The following is a 22,007-nucleotide window of genomic DNA, read 5'->3' as shown; positions in this document are numbered from 1 at the left end:
TAATTTTAAAATATTATGCAACAAAATATGAGATGACGAAAAACTCTCGAGCCGTGCCTTCCCATCAGAACCAGGGCATTTCAGTAATTCAATTTCCTCGTAGACACGACGCAATTCCAGTTTTGTCCATCGTCTCCATCCCCCTACCGCGCGAGCGAGCGAGACTGAGAGAGAGAGAGAGAGAGAGAGAGAGAGAGAGAGAGAGAGAGGGAGGGAGGGAGAGAGAGTGTGTGTGTGTGTCTCACAAATCAAACTCTGCTCCCCGAAATTAAATTAGGGTTTTTCCCAAATTTAAATCCCCCCAAATCCCCCACCCTCGAGAGAGAGAGAGAGAGAGAAATTCCGAGCTTCCGAATCTCTCCAACTCCATGATCGGATTCCAATCAGCCAATCCATCCAATCAATTTTGAAAAAAACCAAGAAAAAGGGGGGAAAATCGAAGCTTTTGAGTTTCAGTTCAAGGTATATAGCCACAGAGAGATTCGAATCCGTAGCTGATGGATGTAGACGGAGGGGGAAGCAAACGGGTCTTCCACAGACTGGGTGGGCAGCAATCCGACCCGTCAAAGAACCAGAAGGTATGCTACCATTGGAGGGCGGGCAAGTGCAATCGCCACCCCTGCCCCTTTCTCCACAGAGAGCTCCCGACGCCGCCGCAGCAAGGTCTCAATGGGACGGCCTCGACTAAGCGCCATCACGCCTTCGCCGCTAACACCGATGGTCCATCGTCCCGGAATCGGGGTCCAAATAACTTCAATGGCGGGACTTCTTCGACTTGGGGCCGTACAGGAGGAGCGAATAGGGTGTTTGTTAGGAAGATGGAGAAAGTCTGTAATTTTTGGGTCCAGGGGAATTGCAGCTATGGGGACAAGTGTAAGTTCTTGCATTCTTGGAGTATGGGGGATAGCTTCAGCTTGTTGACGCAGCTTGAGGGGCATCAGAAGGTATTTTTTTGGATTATATATGCGGGTTCTCATTGTTTCTATTGGGTTACTTTGTGTGCTTTTGGGAACTGATGGGGGTTTTTGGGAACAGGTTGTTAGTGGGATTGCACTGCCTTCTGGGTCTGATAAGCTGTATACTGGGAGTAAGGATCAAACTGTAAGGGTTTGGGATTGCGCATCTGGTCAGGTAGTTATTCACTTTTGGGACTCCAATTTTCAATTATATAACAATATTCAAAGCAAAGTTTCTGAGGATTTACAGTTAAATAGATAAGTTTCAATACTTCTTCCCCTTTTCTGTGACGGGTGAAAGTTTAATGTTTGAATAGATGGGTAAAGGACTCCTGTAGCGTATCTCGTTTCTGTTCTTTGGATTAGGTTTAGTTTAGTACATTTGGTAGACATTGTAGTTCCTACCCATTGTTGTTTATAAGGTCGTTGTGTAATAGGAATGTTAGAGTTGTATGCCAGCTAAGGACTCTGTAAAGAAAGCTCTTAGTGATCACAGTCAGTAGAAGCCTTATACAATGAGTGCAAGTTGTATGTACAAAGTAGTTTCCATACCACATCACTGAATGCAGCTGTCGCTCAAATTATAGTTTAATTGATGGTGATCACATCAGCGAGCAGAGTGTGCAAACTCATGAATGGCCATGACGAAAAATGTGGAAGGGAAACACGGCATGTTCTGGAGGATGCATAGAAGAGAGCTCCTGACATTGTGGACTGAAAAGCTTTTTAGAGATTTGCTCCCATTTCTCAATATCTATTGACTTTTTAGTTTTCCTAAATCACATGGTCATTGCCACTGGGTTTACTCTAGATGGTTGGACAATATTTTTTCACATGTCTCATTGCCATTCCAAAGGGCTGTGAAAATAATTCGTGTGCTTCTATTTGGTTATTTTGCAGTGCATGGGAGTTATTAATCTTGGCGGTGAAGTAGGTTGTATGATCAGTGAAGGTCCTTGGATATTTGTTGGCATACCAGAAGCTGTAAAGGTAGGGCAGGAGGATTCTCTTTTAATGTAAGCTTATAGGATCAGACTCTAAGGATACTTTGTCTCATTTGTGTATGGATATGTTTTGTAGGCCTGGAACACCCAAACTAACTCGGAACTGAGTCTTAGTGGGCCTGTCGGACAAGTTTATGCCATGGTTGTGGGTAATGATTTGCTCTTTGCCGGTACACAGGTAATTCCTTTACTGCCATAATGGCTTAATTTATGTTTGGTCCCCATTCTTGGTCAAAATATTTCTTGTTAGGGCTTTCAGCCATGAGGTATTTCACTGTTTACAACTATATTATGTGAACCACCCAATTGAAAAATGTATTATTGAAGGAGCAAACTTTGTTTTTTTCTTTTTTAGTTCATATCTTTTTCATGTGAGTTGCATCTAATTTAGCGAAGGCCCTTGCATCTGCTTTTTCCCTCTCTGTTTTCCTTTGTGCATTCATGTGTGGGATCTACATATTTTCTAATATTTGGCAAAATTGTCCTTCAATGCAGGATGGTTCTATATTGGCATGGAAGTTTAATGCTGTGACTAATTGCTTCGAACCAGCTGCATCACTGATAGGTCACACCCTTGCAGTTGTTTCATTAGTAGTTGGAGCAAATAGGCTCTACTCTGGTTCAATGGATAATTCTATAAAGGTAAGTCGGGTTCAGTATCACATGTTTTCTGTAATAAGCATAAACTCTTGCTGATGGAACATTTGAGGCCTTAAATTGCTCCACACCAGTAGCTCAGTCATGTCTTTGGTATTCTTTTTAGGTCTGGAGCCTGGAAACTTTGCAGTGTATACAAACGCTAACAGAGCATACTGCAGTTGTCATGTCTGTTCTTTGCTGGGATCAGTTTCTCTTATCATGTTCCTTGGATCAACAATTAAAGGTGTGTTTTCTATGATTTATAACTTTTTTTTGTGGGTGTGTAACTGTGTGTTGCAGTAGACCCGTAAACTTATTTAATTGTTCCACTTCATTTGTTTGTGCAGGTCTGGGTTGCTACTCAAAGTGGAAACTTGGAAGCAACATATACTCACACAGAAGAAAATGTAAGTTTATGTTTCAATATTTTTCATTCTTCAGTTAATCCCTGTTCCTGCGTTGACTAAGAATAAGCTAGGTATGTTATAGGATTTTTTAGCCCTATGTTTGGATGAGGGACGTAATAGTACCCAGGAAGTTCAGACTCAATTGTTAAAAATGCACTACAAGGGTACTAACAATGAACTACTCAAGCACTACAAAGCTACTACTAAAAGTCGAAAACACTACAAATACAGTAACCAAAGGACCTTCAAAATGACATCATGACAGGTGTCATTTGAAAGTCTTCTCAATTGTGTTGCATCAAGTTCATCTATCTAATTTTGTGGTACATTCCTAACAAATTTAGCCATGGATCCATGGAAACTCAAAGTTCCTCATCCAAACATACGGTATAGGAACATTCAAGGCTGACACTCTGGCCGTACATTTAGAGTATCTAATGCAAGTTCTATTTGCTTAAAACTAGGTTTGGGTAGAATTATAGAACCACCTTTGTATGCATGCTACGCATTTATTTTGTGTTTAAATTCCATAACCATCATTGTATTTCACATAATAAATGAATCAGTATGCTTGATGTTCACCTAGCAGTGGGTTTAATGTTGAGTTTCGTGGACCTGTTATCATTAGAGGTTATGTATGATTTTCAAGGTGACATGAAAGGTCAAGTTTAATAATGCTTAGGAGCTTGCTGCAGGGTTTGATTACACTTTGTGGGATGCATGATTCAGAAGCCAAGCCAGTCTTACTGTGCGCTTGCAATGACAACACTGTCCGTGTATATGATTTGCCATCGTGAGTTTTCAACACAATCTCTCTGCTGTAGTCCTTTTATCCGTTAGGTCTAGAAAACATTTTTCAAGCATCTCACTTTGCCGCAATTGTCTTCTTTGCTATGGTCTAGGTTTTCGGAGAGGGGTAAAATTTTTTCAAAACAGGAGATAAGATCGATTCAGGTAGGCCCTGGTGGCTTGTTTTTCACGGGTGATGGAACCGGTCAAGTGAAAGTATGGAAATGGACTGAACCAGCTGCGGTCACTGCCTGAGAAAAGGGAGATTATTTATATTGGCCACATTGTATCTGTAGTTTTTTCATTTTTCTTTTCTGGGTTCTTTCGTAAGTGTTAGCTCTGAGGAATGAATTACGGGTTTTCTATTTTCGGGTTGGAATGGATTGAGTTCTCTTTTTTTGGAGGATTTATGGAGCTAGGAATTAGTAGCATTAGCACTGTCCGCAGTCCGCTCCTTTGGGTGCCATGAATGTGAAGAAGCTTCTTGGCTCATTCGAAGTTTTGACTGCAGGACAAATATTCATAAAAGAGTGAGTTTATAAACATTCTGTTTGCAGCGGATGATCTGTATGCATTGCGATGTGCTGATCTTATCAGTGATCGGAGTTACTTATGGAGTTTTGAGTGTAATATTTCTCATCTTGGTTTTGAAAAATAAATAAAAAGTCGGCACACGTTAAATCTCTGTTGATTAGATCGTAATCTTTTTGGTTGAAACGAGCAGGCACTTAACGATTCTGTTGTATTTCTCGTTATGATGTATTACTGTTAACAACACGTAGGACCTTCGAAGTATTTTTTTTTTTTTTTTTGGAATCTGGGAAATTCATTGCCAGGGCAAAGATGCTGAAACAGTACAAGGAAAGCCTACACCAAGGCGAGCGAATAACTAAGCAACCAATAAGCTGAGCAGCGAAGTTGGGTAGAAAGTGAAGACGCTACAACCTAATTAAAGTGTCGCCCCCTCCATTGCCTATGCTAAGTTTTTTTTTGGGGGGGGGAAGGTAAACCATCGTTAAGAACATAAATCAATGAAGATGGAGGTCTGTTGACCCATGTTACATTGCACATCTCTGCGTTGCATTTCTAATCGATGCTAACGAGTCCGCCGTCATGTTGGTTGATCTTGGAATCTAAGACCAGCGAGAGTCCTGAAAAGGCTCCCCTAACCTCTTAACTTTCGCCAAGGTAGGAAAGGCCTCCCATCTACCATTTTCCTATGAGTCCGATAAAGATGAAATGGATTCCAGTGAATCAGACTCAATAATTACCCTTCGGTGCCCCAAAGCATCGGCCAACTCACAGAATGGCCATGGCTCCTGCCGTGGCAACATTTGGAGTTTGGATTGCATACCGAGCCGCAGCCACAAACAGATTCTCAGCTCGTCTCATCACGATCCCCACAAAGCCATCTTGCTTACGCTCCCTCCAGCCGGCATCGACATTAACTTTCAGGAGGTGAGTGTTTGGCTTGTTTGAAGGCTTTTAGAATAGTTACCAAAAGCACTTTTGTAAGCGTATATAGCATGCGTTTTTTTTAGGAATACAGGATATGCAACAACTAGAAAAGGACCCGCCGGTGGATCTGCTGGGTCAATTGCTTTAATGGGTTCTTATTCTTAAACAAGGTCAATTGGGCTGGGGAGAAACATCCAAGCGCAGAGATGGAGATGGCTCTGCTGTTTTACGTGCTTTTTTAGGAAGCACTCAGTTTTAATAAAATTTTCCGACTTTTATTTAACGAAAAGAAAAAGCATTTTCAAATGGGCTTTAAGGAAGTCCACCGAGAACCCTAAAGTGCTTTTCTGATCAATGGGGGCCTGGTGTGGCATGATGACCATTAAACCAAACACATTAGCTAAACGGCCATTAGCCTATTACGGAATAGTTCTAGGCCAAGATAGCCCATTACAATGTAATGAGAAGCACTTGCAAACCAAAATTTGGGGGCCTATCAAGAATACTACTGCCAAGATTCAACAAAAAAAATTGAGCAAGGCTGTCAGCTACTCCAATTCGGCTTTCTCAAACTTCCTTGAAGAGTAAGGGAGATGACATTTGTAGCATTCAGTCATACTATTGGTTTGAAATGTCACGGTAGCCTCACAACGAGTGTAAGAAAACCCTAAAATTGAGGTTTATATAATTGAAACCGTTGATCTCGAAAGGTAAAAAGACACCAAAACCCACAATCAATCTATACCATTGATTGCAACGGTTTATAAAAAATTTAAAATGAAGCAACATGTGTTGTGGGACCCACGCTTGCAGCTGTGACAGATTTCATGTGGGTGGGCCACTCTTTCCACTCAAAACGCCTAATGGGCTCCACTCTTTGCACAATAGCTTAGTCCCTATGAAGTCCTCAATTGTTGATGAGGCCCTATACTATAGCTGATGAGGCCCTATACTATAGGGTCTTGTTTTCAGACCCATTGGTAGGCCTTGGACCTTATATACGAAGACTATACGATTGTAGAGACTATATATGGGGTATAGACTAAGGGCATTCATCTATGCACTAACGTTAGACTAAAGAAGAGATCCCACAATGGTATCATGTGCCAAAATCGCCTTCAAACGAATTCAAACGCCGGCAATTCATCATACATCACGGCAAAGTGGTGAGTTTGATGTGTCTCGTCGTTCCGTTATTAGAATAGTATTATGGACCAAAATCAGACTCCGAAATCAAAAGTTGCATTAAACCTGATTTATAGCATTAGACACCTCTTTTACAACCGCGTCATCTTCTCATCTTATCCACTATAATCCACATTTAACTTGGTCAATCGCACACTTGGTTTGACTGCAAAGCAAGTCGAAAGCTTCTCCCACATGCGTGCCTCTTCTCCGTGAGTCTTGGACGGTGCATCCAATTTCCTAAGCTTCTTGCCTGAATTTTCCTATCAAATTATCCAAAATGAGGCTGAAAGTGAATATATATCCAAATGGAAAACCTCTGCGACAATTCATAAGCTTGACTATGTAGGTTTGACTTTATGTATGTTTTGATTTGTCTATGTACTATGTAGTAGGTTAATTTGCTCTTGAATTTTGGCTAGTAGGTTTACTCAAAGTTGAGTGTTCAATTTATGCCAAACAGCCTTGTCCTTGAAGCAATACTCTAGTAAATACTTTTGAGTTTTATACAATTTTGTAGATTTGGGCAAAGGATCTTCACCCCTTTCCTTGACTTTGTGGTTTCCATACTTTGAACTAAACTATATTCTACCAGGAAAAAAGGAACTATAAACATATTTTATTTCGTTTTTCTTCTAGCGGAACGCAGAAAAGTATATGCATGGTGATGCAGCAAGAAATTTATAATTTAAGTGGTTATGAGTGTTTATTAATGCTTGTTAGATCTTGAGTACGAATTTTCATCTCTCAATATTGATGAATTAGAAAGAAAAAAAAAGCATGATAACGTGTGATCTGTTTATGTAGCATCACAATTATCTTAGTATCTAAGTCAACCTTTAGCCTTGATCTTCCTCCAAAATCAAAGGTTTTACAAGGCGCTAGGCGCTAATCGGGTGGCTGGTAAAGGACTAGCATCTAGGCGGGGTTTAGGAGGGTTTTTTTTTTTTTTTTTTTTTTTTTATAATTTTTTTTTTTAATTTTCACTAAATTTATTATACAATGTATAAATAAATGTCTATTTACATGTAGCAAAAATATATAATGGTATATATGAGAATACATAAATTACAAAATAGAACGACATATAAATTATAAAGCAGTTGAATATGTTGAATATGTTGAAAACATAGGAAACAAACATATAATGAGTGTTCATCTAAGTATCCAACAAATCTTACAATTTCTGAAAAAAAATAAAATGCAAAATGAAAGTAATCTATTTTCTATTTAAGTAAGAGTCACGACCTGGATAGTCTAGAGGCATTTTTTTTAAATGACTAAAATTAATCGTGACGGTAATCAACTGCAGCTGCCTTACTATAAGCATCCAGATAATAAGGCGCGATTTGTTTAATGAATGGCAACAATATCTTCGCAAACCAACTTAATTTGTAGCCATGGCAATTGTATCGCAACGATATCTTAGCAAACCGACTTAATTTCTAGCCATGGCAATTGGCATCCCCAAAAACCTAACAGAAATCTGATCTAATGAGTAGTAGGTAGAGCTAACAAGTAGGTAAGAATGTTTTTTTTTTTTTTCATTTTTTGATCGAGTAGGTAAGTTGTGGGGGACACGAACCATCTTGTTTTAAAAGTTCTCATGTTCTTATTCTTTTTCTTGGTTCCTGCTGAAAACAGCAGTTACGTCTCGTTTGATTTGGATAGTGTTCCCTATTATGAAAGAAAAACTTGTGTGGGGCTTAGCTTTTTATTGGATTTTGCTGAGTGGCACTACAATTCACTCAAAACTCGTCACGCAATAAGTTTTAAAATAATATGTTTCATTCTTTTATATTTAAAATTATTATAATTCTTTTTTCTACTAACTGATATACACCATGAAAATGTTCCCTTAGTGTGTTTTTTTGTCCCCGAACTCTTCACTTTCTTCTCTGATCTTCCACTTCTCCCTCTCTCCCAGTTTTTTCTCTTGCTTTTCTTAAAAGGAAATCCTAAATCTTAAAAAAATCACTTTCTCCAACTTTTATCATGGGAAGCAATTAAAAATCTGTAAGTTTATTTATTTAATTATACAGTAGTTGATTTATATACAGGCATATTAGGGTTAATATGTTAGTCTAATTTTGTTTATTTGTTTTCGTTAGTATGTTAGTCTAATATTAGGGTTCATATGTTACCTATGAGTCCCGATTTCCCCTCTCTTGGTTGGATCAAGAGCCCTGCACGTTAAAGAAAGCATGCCGTGCCCATTTTAAAGCAGTAGTAGCTGATAGCGTGATACATAGAAATTATCATTTAGCAACTGAACAAACTTCAAAGTGTGCATATCCCTACACTATAAGCCACCTTACTTCAGCAAGTGAATAAAGATGGGGAAATGAACAAAAAAATGGCAGATGGAAAGAAGTGAAGAGTCCAGCAAAACGCAAACGGATGGAATATTTGAGAAGAAAAAATGGGGAAAAGAATAAAAAGTTAACCATTAGATTGATTGTATATTAATTAATACAAAAAATAAGTATGAGAATCTTAAAAAGAATGATAAAAGATTATATTTAAGACTTGTCATGTGACGAATTTTGAGTGGATTGTAGTGCCAGTCAGCAAAATCTAGTAGCAAACCATGCCGCACACAAGTTTTTCTCTATGATGTGACAGGTGATGATTGAATTCCTTAAAAAGGAAATTAATTTATCAACTGCCACATCATGGATTCACAAAATATATGACAAGTGATGATTGGAGTCACAAAATATGTTTCTAATAAGACTGTCTCTCTATCATTTTCCTTGCAATAATGCCAAAGATTTGGTAAATTTGTAAGTGAATCTTTTTGTTAAACTTCATCGTTATAGAACAACCAAAAAAAAAAAAAAAAAAAAAAACTACCAAACAAACAAAAGGGAAGTCCGTATAAGTAATACTATAAAACATTATGCATAAAACCATACGATTGGACTTGTTTATTGACCTCCTTTGGGCCAATAAACTTGCTTATTGAGTTATAACTAGTAATTAGATAACAAAACTTGCAGTGTCTTTACAAATTAAACATGACTTTGATGGCATTGCCTCCACGAGCACTGGTCTCAAAGGCATCTTCCACTTCCTTCTGGGAAAATCCAAAACGGTGAGTAATAAGCGGTTTCACGTCAATCTTCCCGCTTCTCAGAAACTCGATGCAAAGCGGCCATGTGTTCTTGTATCGGAAAATTCCAACCACGTCCACCTCCCTGTGTTCAAACACATCAGGAAAAAAAAAAAAATTAGATACGACCAAATTTGTAAACTCATTCTTTGATTTATAGTGTGCCCTAAATAAATTTGTTGACGCAGAACTAGAAAACGGTCGATCTTTATCCAGAAAAGAAAGAAAAATAATACCAAAATCGTAACGCCCTCCATGACCTAGCAACAATGCCCGAATATATTTGTTGACATAGGACAAGAAGGGGTTGATAAGATGCAAAAATAAGACCAAATTTGCAAACGCACTCCATGACCTAGCTATAACGCCCTAATAAATTTGTTGACTAGGACAAGAAGGGAATCGATCCTTATCGAGAAAAAGATAGGAAAAACAGACACGTAGTGGACAAAATCTATACCTGGCAGCCGCAGGAGTGAGAGGGACAGTCATAATGCTGTGTCCCATTCCGACGAGGCAGACTTTGCCGCCGGGACTAGTGGCGGCGAGAGCTGTCGACATGGTTTTGTTGAAACCTACACAATCAAAGGTCACATCCACTTCGGATTTCATGGCTTTTTTAATCTTGGCAACTTCGTCATCCAAATCCTCGGCTTTTGTTGAAACTTTGACGGTTTCATCGGCACCAAGAGACTTTGCCATAGCTAGACGCTGATCATCCACGTCCACAATGACAATTCTCGGCGCCCCGAAAGCACGAGCAGATAGCACGGATACCAGCCCGATCGGCCCTGCTCCGATGATGAGAACATTTGTTTCTGGAGTGACATTGGCTCTCCGACAGGCATGAACCCCAACACTCAAGGGCTCACACATTGCTCCTTCCTCCAAGCTAACATTCTCCGGAAGCTTAAAGCACAAGTCCGCAGGATGCACAATCTGTAAAAAGACATGATTATCAAACGGGTTCGTAGTATAAAACACTGTTACACTACAACGTTATGTTCAGATCATATAATAAAAGTTGAAATTTTGTAGTTGTGCGAATATTTTGCCTGGTTCGCCAAGGAACCATGAACCGGCGGGGTGGCGAAAAACTTCATGTCCGGGCAAAGATTGTAGCGGCCTCCTTTGCACTGGTGACACTTTGCGCAGCTGATGCCGGGCTCTAATGCCACGCGATCGCCAGAAGCCAGATGCTTCACGGCGCTCCCAACTGCGTCTACGATCCCAGCACACTCATGACCAATCACCATTGGCTCCTTAACTTCAAAATCCCCGCACTTCATGGTCTGAAAATTTTCCAAAAATAAAATTTAGAACAAGGGAGGTTAATTACAATCAATAAACATCAAAACGGGGAAATATACATGGAAGGAATAACAACCTTGAGGTAATGGACGTCGCTTCCACAAATGCCGACGGCTTTGATCTTAATTCGAACATCATTGGGTCCTAAAATTAAAGAAATCCCCAGAAAACAAGGGAGCAAGATGTTAGCCAAAGCGATGATACATAATTTGACATGAAAACTAAAAACAACAAAAAACAATTGTGGAATCAAAAGATCAATTGTAGTGAGTGAGATAGATGAATACCAAGACTCGGGAGAGTGAAAGCCTGGATCTTGAGGTTGTTAACACCAAGAAGCCATGCAGCCTTGTTTTCTTGTTCGCCATCTTTGGCATCTCCGTTAGTCGACTTGCCTCCCTTCCCCATTGTATTTTTGCTTTTTATTTTTCTCTGTGTTTGAAAGAAAAAGATTATTTTTCTGATGGAAAAAAGAGTGCCCTAGCGATAGTATTTATATCAATCCTGTGAAGAAATAAGATCGGTGCTCCTGTAACCTTATAAATCTATACTCTGATTTGGTCAAGTTTCGATTTGCTACCGCTATATATAGTTTTAGTCCTTATTTGATGTATATCCGTAAACATCCTATCTATTTTTGGATACTCTTGCTTCTGTTACAACGTATCCATATTGCACTGAGATTGGGAAATAGTATGTTAGTGGAGAGAGACTCCTTGTTCATCTAGGACTTCCACACGTGGAGGTATTTCAAACCAATCACATCTATATCTAAAACTGTAGTTGTCTTAACTTTTTCTGCAGGTGAGAAACTCCTTACTCATCTAGGATTCTTGCATGTAAAAGTATTTTAAACCAACTGCGTATTAATCTATTTGTATGGCAAGTGATCCTTTACCATAATGGTGGAAAGGTGTTGAGTCACTGCATAACGTCGTGGGTTAAACTCCTTCGTTGACTAATCTAACACCTGATCTAAAAATATCTATTGCTAGACCAAAAAAAAAAAAAAAAAATCGAATTCTATGGTTTTCTTAACCTTCTCACGTCCCACTTTGTGGTCAAATTGGAGTACTATCGTCACATAACTTCGTATGTGCATGAAATCTGATATGGGGTGCTTAACTTCCTACGTCTCATGAGTAACTAATTTTCGAACTGTCCGAAAGATTTCGTCTGGAATTAGCGGAGTTTTAAGTTGAGTAGAAGATTCGAAAGGGGTCTTTTGACGACTTAAAATAGGATTAACGGATATTATGGAACTGCTGAATGGGTGCCACGTAATGCAGAGTCAGATTAACATAGCAACCGTCCCTATTATTCCTATGGTGGACCTCACATGGAATTGGAATTGCGAGTAGGTAGACGAGTAGTATGAGTAGTATAAAATAAGATAAGGATTATAGCCAAAAAACAAACATATTTGGAAGTAATCCTTATTGGATAAATGAGATCATATAGCATAAATTCTTCTTAACGGTTCGAAAAAACAAAAACTTAGGTAATCACTAGTGAGTACCTTATATACTCATTTTATTTTATTTTTTAATTTTAATCCAATGATATTTTTAACATATGTTTTATTGTTTTAAAAAATAATAAACATGTTAATTAATTTTATTGAATTTTAAAATATAAAAAACGTGTGATATTTTTTGATTGCGCTAAAACAAAAAAAATAACTATTAGCTCGTCACGTCGATTTTATTATGACTTCTTCTTAATTTTCATTTATGGCAATTTTAAATTTTTGCTTAAACACAGATTATGTTATTCCGAGTCACCCATAATCATTTTTAGACGATCCATTATTCCATGAATATTAGATTATGAAATACTTAATTTTGCCAGTGGAAATAAAGTTGGTTGTATCATAATTATAACAAATCATCTGTCTGATTTATTTATTTTATTTTTCGTCGGTACCTCTAATTAATAAAATAAATGATCCAATGTCAACTGTTTAACAGAAACGAGTTGAGATGGGCTCTCTGTGTTGCCGCTGGCTGCCCTAGGTTTCTCCACGCATCAAAGATAAGTAATTAATTTCCACGTTAGAATTATGTCTAGAAATTTCTTTGAAGTGCGATTTTAGCCAAGTCAAAGAGGCGTGGTTCGTCACAAATATGAATAATGAGTGCCACGTCAACGTCCAGTCGGACATGCGTTGGCAAGATAACACATTTTTGTTTAGACAACTCTGTGGGACAAATTACGTAAAGTTAAAACAGACATGAGTTAAAGTAGTTGAATAATACTATATTAGTAAAAGTTTAATCGTATTTTTGTGACCTCTTCCGCTTTGGACCCGTGATTAAATTAAGGCTTTTAATCCAAAGTGGTTCTTGAGATTTTAATAACACATAATTTTGGTTCCTCAGATTTAAAATCAATAGAAATGGTTCATGAGATTGTCCATCATCCATTATTTTGGTCATTCCATTAAAAAACTCTGTTAAGTGGTCCTTGAGCTTTTTAATGGAATGACTAAAATGATGGATGGTGGATAATCATAAGGACCAAAGTTATGTGTTATGCAAATCTTAGGGATCAAAATTATGTGTTATGCAAATCTTAGGGACCAAAGTTATGTGTTATGTCTTCAACTTAACGGACTTTTTTAACAGAATGACCAAAATAATGGATGGTGAACAATCTCAGGGACCACTTCTATTAATTTTAAATCTCAAAAATCAAAGTTATGTGTTATGCAAATCTCAGAGACCATTTTTACTAAAAAAAAACCTTAAATTAGTAAGGCCTATTGGACATGATAAGGGCTGGTGTTGTTTAACTTTATAAAAATGATAGTTGACCTCGACATGGATGAGGACGACATTGTGGCACGAGGATGAAATTTGCAATATATGGGAATTTAGAGGGTTATTAAATTTACATTTGTAGTTTTTATTATGTTTTTACGTGATAGATATGAGAGTTTTTTAGATTTATGTGCGTAATATATCATGTAAGAGAGTCTTTGGTTTGTTTTTCGTCATGTACCTCGGGCGACATCTTAAATAAAGAACTCTCAATTTGGGAGAATAGCCCATTTGCAATATTTGAACTGCCCATAGAAAATTGCTAAAGATTGATAGCGGTTATGTTTAATTTCTAGATGATTAATTTTTAAAGTTCTTATAGTTTTATAAGATGAATATTTTGATGGCTTAATTATTGATATAAATCCTAAGCTATCGTTTTTTGCCCCAAAAAAAAAAAAAAAATCCTAAGCTATCGTTTGAGTTTCACTTTGTTCCCTTTGAAATTCATTTTTGTGCCACTTAACCTCAAAACTCAACTTTGTCAAATACTTTGTTATCTTCTAAGAACGTGGCAACATATATGACCTACTTTTTTTGCTAAAACACTTGTACCAATAAGTTTAATATTCACAAAATGTTTATATAATCAATTGAAAAAAAAAAAAATGAGATTGTATTGTCACCTCTTTACATCTGGCTTCACTAATATTAGGGTTTAGAACTTTAGGGTGAAAAAGTAAAAGAAACTGCCTTGGGGTGAAAAAGAGAAAGAAAAAGGATAACTTGCAACTAAAGCAACGAAGGCTTTCATCTTAAGTTGCCCGGTTTGGATTGATAAGATACAGAGATTCCACGCATAAAATAAATGTACAAGGATTGATCTCGATTGTGCGCTTGTAATAATTACGTATGCTCAAAGGTGTGCGACTGAGGCCTTGTGTTAAATAAACACAACTTGTTAAAAAAAATGTCATATTGATTGAAGAACCTCTCAGTATAATGTAACTTTACATAGTTCATATTTCTTGAAGGAAATAATGTAAAATAAAACAATTTAGAACTCTGTACATGAACAAGCTTGGGTTCTATCATACAGCTTCCCCAACAGTAGAAACCAGAACTTTGTCCAAAAAAAAAAAAAAAAAACTGTAGATAATTTTCACCTAAGATTTCCGAACCATTACAACTTGTCTCAAAGAATCCGATATTTAGTAACTTAATTTTCTAAAGATTAAACATGACTTTGATGGCGTTACCCCCACGAGCACTAGTCGCAAAGGCTTCTTCCACCTCCTTCTCGGTAAATCCAAACCGGTGAGTAATAAGCGGCTTCACGTCGATCTTCCCACTTCTCAAAAAATCGAGGCAAAGTGGCCATGTGTTCCTGTACCGGAAAACTCCAACCACATCAACCTCCCTGGCAGCAGCTGGAGTGAGAGGCACTGTCATCATGCCGTGTCCCATTCCGACAAGGCAGACTCTGCCGCCGGAGCGAGTGGCCTTGAGACCCGTCGACATGGTCTTACTGAAACCCACACAATCAAGGGTTACATCCACTTCGGATTCCATGGCTTCTTTGATCATGGCAACTTCGTCATCTATATCCTCCATTTTTGTTGAAACTTTTACAGTGCCATCAGCGCCAAGAGACTTTGCCATGGCTAAACGCTGGTCATCCATATCCACGATGACAATTCTTGGTGCCCCAAAAGCACGAGCGGCCAAAACTGAAACGAGACCAATAGGCCCAGCTCCGATTACCAGAACAGTTGTTTCGGGACCAACATTGGCTCGTTGACAAGCATGAACCCCAACACTCAAGGGCTCACACATTGCCCCTTCCTCCAAGCTCACATTCTCTGGCAGCTTAAAGCATAGATCCGCAGGATGCACAATCTGTTAAACCAAATGGTTATTAGACGGTCTTGATGTTATAGAATTCATGTCACGAAGGTTAAGAAAGTCAAAAATTTATTTATACCTGATTTGCCAAGGAACCATGAACCGGTGGGGTGGCGAAAAACTTCATGTCGGGGCAAAGATTGTACCGCCCTCCTTTGCACTGCTGACACTGCGAGCAACTGATACCGGGCTCAACCGCCACCCGGTCACCAGGCACCAGATGCTTCACCTCGCTCCCAACTTCGTCTACGATCCCAGCACACTCATGTCCGATTACCATTGGCTCCTTGACCTCAAAATCGGCACATTTCATGGTCTTGAGGTAGTGAACATCGCTTCCACAAATGCCGACAGCCTTAATCCAAATCCGGACATCATTGGGTCCTGAAAGTAAGAAATCCCAAGAGAACAGGGAAGCAACATGTTAGCATCACTACAACGATGAAAACTAAAAACCGAAAAAAAATAACGAGGAATTTAAAAGAATGGAGAGAGGTAAATACCCATACTGGGGAGCTCGAAAGGTAGGATCTTGATGGTGTTGACATCAACAAGCCAAGCAGCCATGTTTTCTTGCTCAACAGGTTTGGCTTCTTTAGCCACTCCATTAATCGATTGGCCTCCCTTACCCATAATATTTTTGACACTAGCTCTGTGTTTTTTTTTTCTGAAGTGTATTGCTTTCTCTGTTTGCTTTGTGCTGTGTGTGTTTGAAAGACGGAATACTTGTGTTTTTTTTTTTAGATGGAACAAGCTGGGTTGGCAAGGGTGTGTATTTATAGCAAACTTGAGAGTCTGATTTGGTCAAGTTGGTTTGTATAAGATTAGGATAATCTAAACCTGAAACATTATCTAATTCTTTTCAAAAACGAATAAATATAATGGGGGGGGGGGGGGACATTGTTTGATGTTTCCTAGAAAGAGTCCTTTCACATTTTTACAAACTAAAGACACACATGCAAAATAAATCATAAAAATTATTGTTTTTCGGTTATGTAAACCAAGAATGTTTTACTGTAAAAATGACAAACACTTATGAGCTATATTGTAAGTTGTAACTGGTTTTTAAATGATTAAAAACGTTTTTTTTAGAAAATATTTTGGTAATCAATGTTTTGCAAAAATATAAGTGAATCTTGAAGAAGCTTTTGAAATGCTTACACAAGAATCGCATAACTAGTGCATCTTGTAGAAAGTACTTTCAGTATTTTTCAAACACCAAACATTTTTCTAAAAACATTTTGAAGTTATTTTTAAAGCATTTCCAAATGAACCTTATATTTTTTTATTTTAATACAAAGGACTCCATTTCTAATACTGTTTCCAAACATATTCGGAAGAAGTCTAACAAAAAATCCTAGGTCATAGTTTTAGGCCACGACAGCCCTCTACGTCAACAAGAAGCTAGCAATGACAGATTGGGGGAGGGATGAGTTTTTTTTTTTTTCCATGAAACCTGCAACCCAGATCCACCGGCCACACAAGGAAAGCTATGTCATTGGTCTCACTTAGCTCAAAACAATTGTTTGATTTATTTATTTATTTATCGTCGGTATTTCTTATTAATAAAATAAATTATACAATGTCAACTCTCTACAGAAACGAGTTGAGATGGGCTGTCTGTGTTGCCGCTGGATGCTCTAGGTTTCTGCACGCTTCAGAGATAAGTGACTAATTTCCACGTCAAATACATGTGGTGACAGAGTTGTGCGACTGTTGGCGATTGCGAAGGTCCAGAAATTTTCCTCTAAAGGTGCAAGTTTGGCCAAGTCAAATAGGCGTGATTCGTCACAAAAATATGGATAATGAGTTCCACGGCAACGTCCAGTCAGACACGCGTAGGCAACGTATTCGGTTGGACAAATTATCTTGGTTTAAGATGAAATAGGATCCTCTCCAGATTCTCTGTAGGTATTTAGAGGATCAATCAATCGTATTCGTTCATTGTACATTGTGCGATTAAAAATTATTTTAAATTATTTTATTTAAAATTAAATATAAATAGTATTTAACCAAAACTGACCGTAAAATGTACGATGAAATGATACGATTGATTGATTTAAGGATCATCAAAAGAGAATCCGAAAAAGATCTTTGTTCGTTTAAGACAAACATGAATTAAACAAGTTGAATAATACAATATATTAATAAGAATGTTAGTCGTAAATTTGTGGCGTCTCCCGCTTTTGACCGGCGGTCAAATATGGCCTTTTGGACATGATAAGGGCTGGTCTTGTTTTACCTTGAAAAAATGATGGTTGACGATGACATTGTGGCATAAGGATGAAATTTGCACTTTATGGGAATTTAGAGGGTTACTGAATTACAATTTTAGTTTTTACTACTTTTTTTTGCTTAATAGATATGAGAATAGAGAGTGTTGTGTAAGGGTGGGCACGGGCCGAGTCAGCTCTAAATTTGAAGGGACCAAATTAGACCTATTTTAAAATGCAACGGGATGATTTGGGCCATATTTACGCATCCAATTACATTCTTTTTTCTTTTTTTTTTAATGACAGTATATGTAGATTGGTGTAAGTACCACTGTAACATCTCCTTCCCCTTTGTAAACCTTGCCCGGTACAGAGTCTAATTAGGAGAAAAGAATATTGCACACTCCTAAATAACAAAGAAACCCAAGTCACTCTGCAATCCCAACCAAATCGCACAGACAACAAAATTAGCAAATCCCTACACCATGATTAAAATTATTCACAATCCTGAAACAGAACTAAGTATGAAAGACTGAAACTATCACACGACATATATAAATAACTAAACCTAAAAAAATTTGAAACTAGGCATTCAAAATCAATTTAATTCAACAGAAGAACGAAATTCAATAGATTCAAATCCAATTCAACAAAAGATTTTGAATTGGAACTGAATGTAGGTCAAGATTCAAGAACCTAACAAAATTCCTAAATCTAGAGAACCCTAATTTATTTTCAATCCTAAATCTTTAAAACATAATACCTTAAAACCCAAGGTAAAAATGTCGACCTATCAAGAATCGTCAACTCTACAAATATGGGTCTGAATCAAATGGAGGAGATGACTGATACTAATTTCGTCGTTTCGTGTTGTTTGACTTCGTGACTTCATCTCTTCGAGTTCGACATAGAAACTGATAAAAGTGAGAGAAGAGACAGCAGCACAGACAAAGAGAATCTTATTAGAAATAAAGTATGGGAGTTAACTAGATAGACACTCAACGGTGGAGATTTAATCCCCATCTATAAATTAAAGGAAAACTAAAAAAAATAGTTTGAAAACATTGAGTTTTAACGACAATGACAAAATAAAGAGTAAAGTGAATAGTACTAGGATTGACTTTTTAGTGTAAAAATGTAATTTTTCGTTAAAATGAACAGTACCACAGGTTTTTCGTTAAAACTCTCTGAAAACGGTTCAGGTGGACGGTCCGTTTCCTTATACATTTGGACCCTCCCCACCTCATCCCATTGTATGTTTCTAATAATTGGACCCGTTCCGTACTCGCCCCGATCTACATGTATCCCCAACACATAGATCTAGGACCCGTTTCATGTAAGAGAGTTTTTAGTTTGTTTTTGGTCAGGTGCATCAGGTGACAACTTAATTAAAGAACTCAATTGAGAGGATAGCTTATTTGCTTTAAAGTGTCCATAGAAAATCAATACAAAAATTGATAATGGTTATGTTTAATTTCTAAATGCATAATTGTTAAAGTTCTTACAAAAATGCTATTTCCACTATCTATTTGTAACATTATTTATACCAATCTTTATTAGATAAATAGTACAAATGATGATACAAATAGATAGTAAATGTAGCACTACTCAAATTATTATTGTATTATAAGATGAAGATATAAATGGCTTAATTATTGTTATTAATCCTAAACTATCATTTGAATTTCACTTTGCTCCCTTGAAATTCATTTTTGTATCACTTAACCTCCTAAACTCAACTTTGTCAAAATACCTTAATATTCACAAAATCTTTAATTATAATCAGTTGAAAAAAAAATAGAAATTCTTTTAACACTATCTGGCTTCACTAACACAAGAATATTAGAGTTTAAACTTTAGGGTGAAAAAAAGGTAAAAGAAAATGCCTTGGGGTGAAAAAGAAAGAAAAAGAGTAACTTGCTGCTAAAGCAATGAAGGCTTTCATCTTAAACAACACAATGTGGATTGATAAGTGACAGAAAGGTCATACAAAATAAGTTGAGAATATTTGATCTCGACTATGTACTTGTAATACTTATGTATACTCCGAAGGGATGGGACCGAGGTCTTGTGTTAAATAAAAACAACTTGTGAAAAAAAAAATGTCTTATATCGATTGAAGAACCTTTCGGTATAATGTAACATTACATAGTTCATATTTCTTGAAGGAAATAATGTCAAATAAATCAATTTACGACTCTGTACATGAACAAGCTTGGATTCTACCATAAAGCTTTCCCCAACAGTAGAAACCAGAACTTTGTACAAAAAAAATAAAAAAACAAATTGTAGCTAATTTACATCTAAGATTTCCGAACCATCACAACTTGTCGTCTCAAAGAATACGAAATTTAGTAACTTATGGCAAACTTCCTATAGATTAAACATGACTTTGATGGCGTCACCCCCACGAGCACTGGTAGCAAAGGCTTCTTCCACCTCCTTCTCGGTAAATCCAAACCGGTGAGTAATAAGCGGCTTCACGTCGATCTTCCCACTTCTCAAAAAATCGAGGCAAAGTGGCCATGTGTTCTTGTACCGGAAAACACCAACCACATCAACCTCCCTGGCAGCAGCTGGAGTGAGAGGCACTGTCATCATGCCGTGTCCCATTCCGACAAGGCAGACTTTGCCGCCGGGGCGAGTGGCGTTGAGACCAGTCGACATGGTTTTATTAAAACCCACACAATCAAAGGTCACATCCACCTCGGATTCCATGGCTTCTTTAATCTTGGCAACTTCGTCATCCAAATCCTCCATTTTTGTTGAAACTTTGACGGTGCCATCAGCGCCGACAGACTTTGCCATGGCTAAACGCTTGTCATCCATATCCACAATGACAATTCTTGGTGCCCCGAAAGAACGAGCGGCCAAAACTGAAACCAGACCAATAGGCCCTGCTCCGATGATCAGAACAGTTGTTTCGGGACCAACATTGGCTCGCCGACATGCATGAACTCCAACACTCAAGGGCTCACACATTGCCCCTTCCTCCAAGCTCACATTCTCTGGCAGCTTGAAGCATAGATCCGCAGGATGCACAATCTGTTAAAAACAGATGGTCATTATATACGGTCCTGATGCCATAGAATTCATATGTCAAAAAGGTTAAGAAAGTCGAAATTTATACCTGATTTGCCAAGGAACCATGAACCGGTGGGGTTGCGAAAAACTTCATGTCGGGGCAAAGATTGTACTGCCCTCCTTTGCACTGCTGACACCGTGAGCAACTGATACCGGGCTCAACCGCCACCCGGTCACCAGGCACCAGATGCTTCACCTCGCTCCCAACTTTGTCTACGATCCCAGCACACTCATGTCCCATCACCATCGGCTCTTTAACCTCAAAATCCGCACATTTCATGGTCTTGAGGTAGTGAACATCGCTTCCACAAATACCAACCGCCTTAATCCGAATCCGGACATCATTGGGTCCTAAAATTAAGAAATCCCAAGAGAACAGGGGAGCAGCATATTAGCATCACTACAACGGTGAAAACCAAAAACCAAAAACAGAAAAAAAATAACGATGAATTAAAAAGAAGGGAGAGAGGTAAATACCGATACTGGGGAGCTTGAAAGGTAGGATCTTGATGGTGTTGACATCAACAAGATAAGCAGCCATGTTTTCTTGCTGAACAGGTTTGGCTTTCTTAGCCAATCCATAAATCTTTTGCCCACCCTTACCCATAATGCTTTTGATACTTGTTTTGTGTTTTTTTTTTCTTTCTGAAGTGTATCGCTTTCGCTGTTTGCTTTGTGTCTTCTGTGTTTGAAAGACAGAATAGTTCTGTTTTTTGATGGAGCAAGCTTGGCTAGGGTGTGGTATTTATAGCAAACTTGAGTCTGATTTGGTAAAGTTGGTTTGTAAGTTGGATAAGCCAACCCTGGAACATTATCTAATTATTTTCAGAAATCAATAAATTTATTTAATTGTGGGACATTGCAGGGATGTTTCCTAGAAGGAGTCCTTTCACATTCTTACAAATTGTTGACACATATGCTAATTAAGTCAAAAAAATTGAGAAGTTTCGTTTTATATGATTACCAAGAGTGCTTTCCTGCGAAGCACTCCATTTTTAATACTGTTTTCCAAACAGCCCTTTATGTGTCATCAAGAAGACTAGCAATGACAGATTGGGGGAGGGGGTGTATCAAGAAACCTACAACCATGATCCACCGGACACAAATAAGAGAGCTATATGTGATCCTAACAATTGGTCTCACTTATTTATCTTTTAGGTCGTTTATGGTTAGTTAGAC

General features: G+C 37.9%; 4 protein-coding genes across 4 annotated transcripts; 1 reads left to right on the top strand and 3 right to left on the bottom strand.

Moving 5' to 3' along the window:
• Positions 1–72: 72 nt before the first annotated feature.
• Positions 73–4,480, top strand: LOC103933310 (zinc finger CCCH domain-containing protein 48). Its single transcript, XM_009342996.3, has 9 exons — positions 73–944; positions 1,036–1,131; positions 1,857–1,946; positions 2,037–2,138; positions 2,456–2,602; positions 2,724–2,843; positions 2,947–3,006; positions 3,702–3,799; positions 3,909–4,480. Exons 1-9 carry the CDS (start codon positions 498–500, stop codon positions 4,048–4,050), a joined length of 1,302 nt encoding a protein of 433 aa, XP_009341271.1. The 5' UTR covers positions 73–497; the 3' UTR covers positions 4,051–4,480.
• Positions 4,481–9,323: 4,843 nt separating this feature from the next.
• Positions 9,324–11,539, bottom strand: LOC103933315 (sorbitol dehydrogenase). Its single transcript, XM_009343004.3, has 5 exons — positions 11,152–11,539; positions 10,941–11,008; positions 10,609–10,845; positions 10,014–10,492; positions 9,324–9,638 (listed from the first exon to the last, which is right to left on the bottom strand). The coding sequence occupies exons 1-5, from the start codon at positions 11,270–11,272 to the stop codon at positions 9,446–9,448; spliced, it is 1,098 nt and encodes a 365-aa protein (XP_009341279.1). The 5' UTR covers positions 11,273–11,539; the 3' UTR covers positions 9,324–9,445.
• Positions 11,540–14,626: 3,087 nt separating this feature from the next.
• Positions 14,627–16,349, bottom strand: LOC103933314 (sorbitol dehydrogenase-like). The gene is made up of 3 exons (XM_048571036.1): positions 16,035–16,349; positions 15,611–15,915; positions 14,627–15,525 (listed from the first exon to the last, which is right to left on the bottom strand). The coding sequence occupies exons 1-3, from the start codon at positions 16,162–16,164 to the stop codon at positions 14,854–14,856; spliced, it is 1,107 nt and encodes a 368-aa protein (XP_048426993.1). The 5' UTR covers positions 16,165–16,349; the 3' UTR covers positions 14,627–14,853.
• A 3,529-nt stretch (positions 16,350–19,878) lies between these two features.
• LOC103933312 (sorbitol dehydrogenase-like) lies at positions 19,879–21,555 on the bottom strand. Its single transcript, XM_009343001.3, has 3 exons — positions 21,306–21,555; positions 20,875–21,179; positions 19,879–20,789 (listed from the first exon to the last, which is right to left on the bottom strand). The coding sequence occupies exons 1-3, from the start codon at positions 21,433–21,435 to the stop codon at positions 20,118–20,120; spliced, it is 1,107 nt and encodes a 368-aa protein (XP_009341276.2). The 5' UTR covers positions 21,436–21,555; the 3' UTR covers positions 19,879–20,117.
• Between the last annotated feature and the right edge of the window lie 452 nt (positions 21,556–22,007).

Source organism: the organism of the source record quoted next, unplaced genomic scaffold (genome assembly GCF_019419815.1).
Source record: "Pyrus x bretschneideri cultivar Hongxiangsu unplaced genomic scaffold, Pyrus_bretschneideri_v1 Contig57, whole genome shotgun sequence".
Classification (NCBI taxonomy): Eukaryota; Viridiplantae; Streptophyta; class Magnoliopsida; order Rosales; family Rosaceae; genus Pyrus; species Pyrus x bretschneideri.
Note: the sequence above shows the minus strand (reverse complement) of the source record. Positions and strands in the feature narration are given on the sequence as shown.

What these genes read in the sequence shown, in the direction of transcription:
- LOC103933315 (XM_009343004.3), bottom strand. Translation starts at nt 11,272, where the DNA reads ATGGGGAAGGGAGGCAAGTCGACTAACGGAGATGCCAAAGATGGCGAA. An exon ending in GCGACGTCCATTACCTCAAG is followed by an intron (nt 10,846 to 10,940) that starts GTTGTTATTCCT and finishes GAAAATTTTCAG; the next exon opens with ACCATGAAGTGCGGGGATTT. An exon ending in CTCACTCCTGCGGCTGCCAG is followed by an intron (nt 9,639 to 10,013) that starts GTATAGATTTTG and finishes GTTTGAACACAG; the next exon opens with GGAGGTGGACGTGGTTGGAA.
- LOC103933312 (XM_009343001.3), bottom strand. Translation starts at nt 21,435, where the DNA reads ATGGGTAAGGGTGGGCAAAAGATTTATGGATTGGCTAAGAAAGCCAAA. An exon ending in TTTCAAGCTCCCCAGTATCG is followed by an intron (nt 21,180 to 21,305) that starts GTATTTACCTCT and finishes TCTTAATTTTAG; the next exon opens with GACCCAATGATGTCCGGATT. An exon ending in ATGGTTCCTTGGCAAATCAG is followed by an intron (nt 20,790 to 20,874) that starts GTATAAATTTCG and finishes TGTTTTTAACAG; the next exon opens with ATTGTGCATCCTGCGGATCT.
- LOC103933310 (XM_009342996.3), top strand. Translation starts at nt 498, where the DNA reads ATGGATGTAGACGGAGGGGGAAGCAAACGGGTCTTCCACAGACTGGGT. An exon ending in TGCTCTTTGCCGGTACACAG is followed by an intron (nt 2,139 to 2,455) that starts GTAATTCCTTTA and finishes CCTTCAATGCAG; the next exon opens with GATGGTTCTATATTGGCATG. An exon ending in ATACTCACACAGAAGAAAAT is followed by an intron (nt 3,007 to 3,701) that starts GTAAGTTTATGT and finishes AGCTTGCTGCAG; the next exon opens with GGTTTGATTACACTTTGTGG.
- LOC103933314 (XM_048571036.1), bottom strand. Translation starts at nt 16,164, where the DNA reads ATGGGTAAGGGAGGCCAATCGATTAATGGAGTGGCTAAAGAAGCCAAA. An exon ending in TTTCGAGCTCCCCAGTATGG is followed by an intron (nt 15,916 to 16,034) that starts GTATTTACCTCT and finishes TCTTACTTTCAG; the next exon opens with GACCCAATGATGTCCGGATT. An exon ending in ATGGTTCCTTGGCAAATCAG is followed by an intron (nt 15,526 to 15,610) that starts GTATAAATAAAT and finishes TTGGTTTAACAG; the next exon opens with ATTGTGCATCCTGCGGATCT.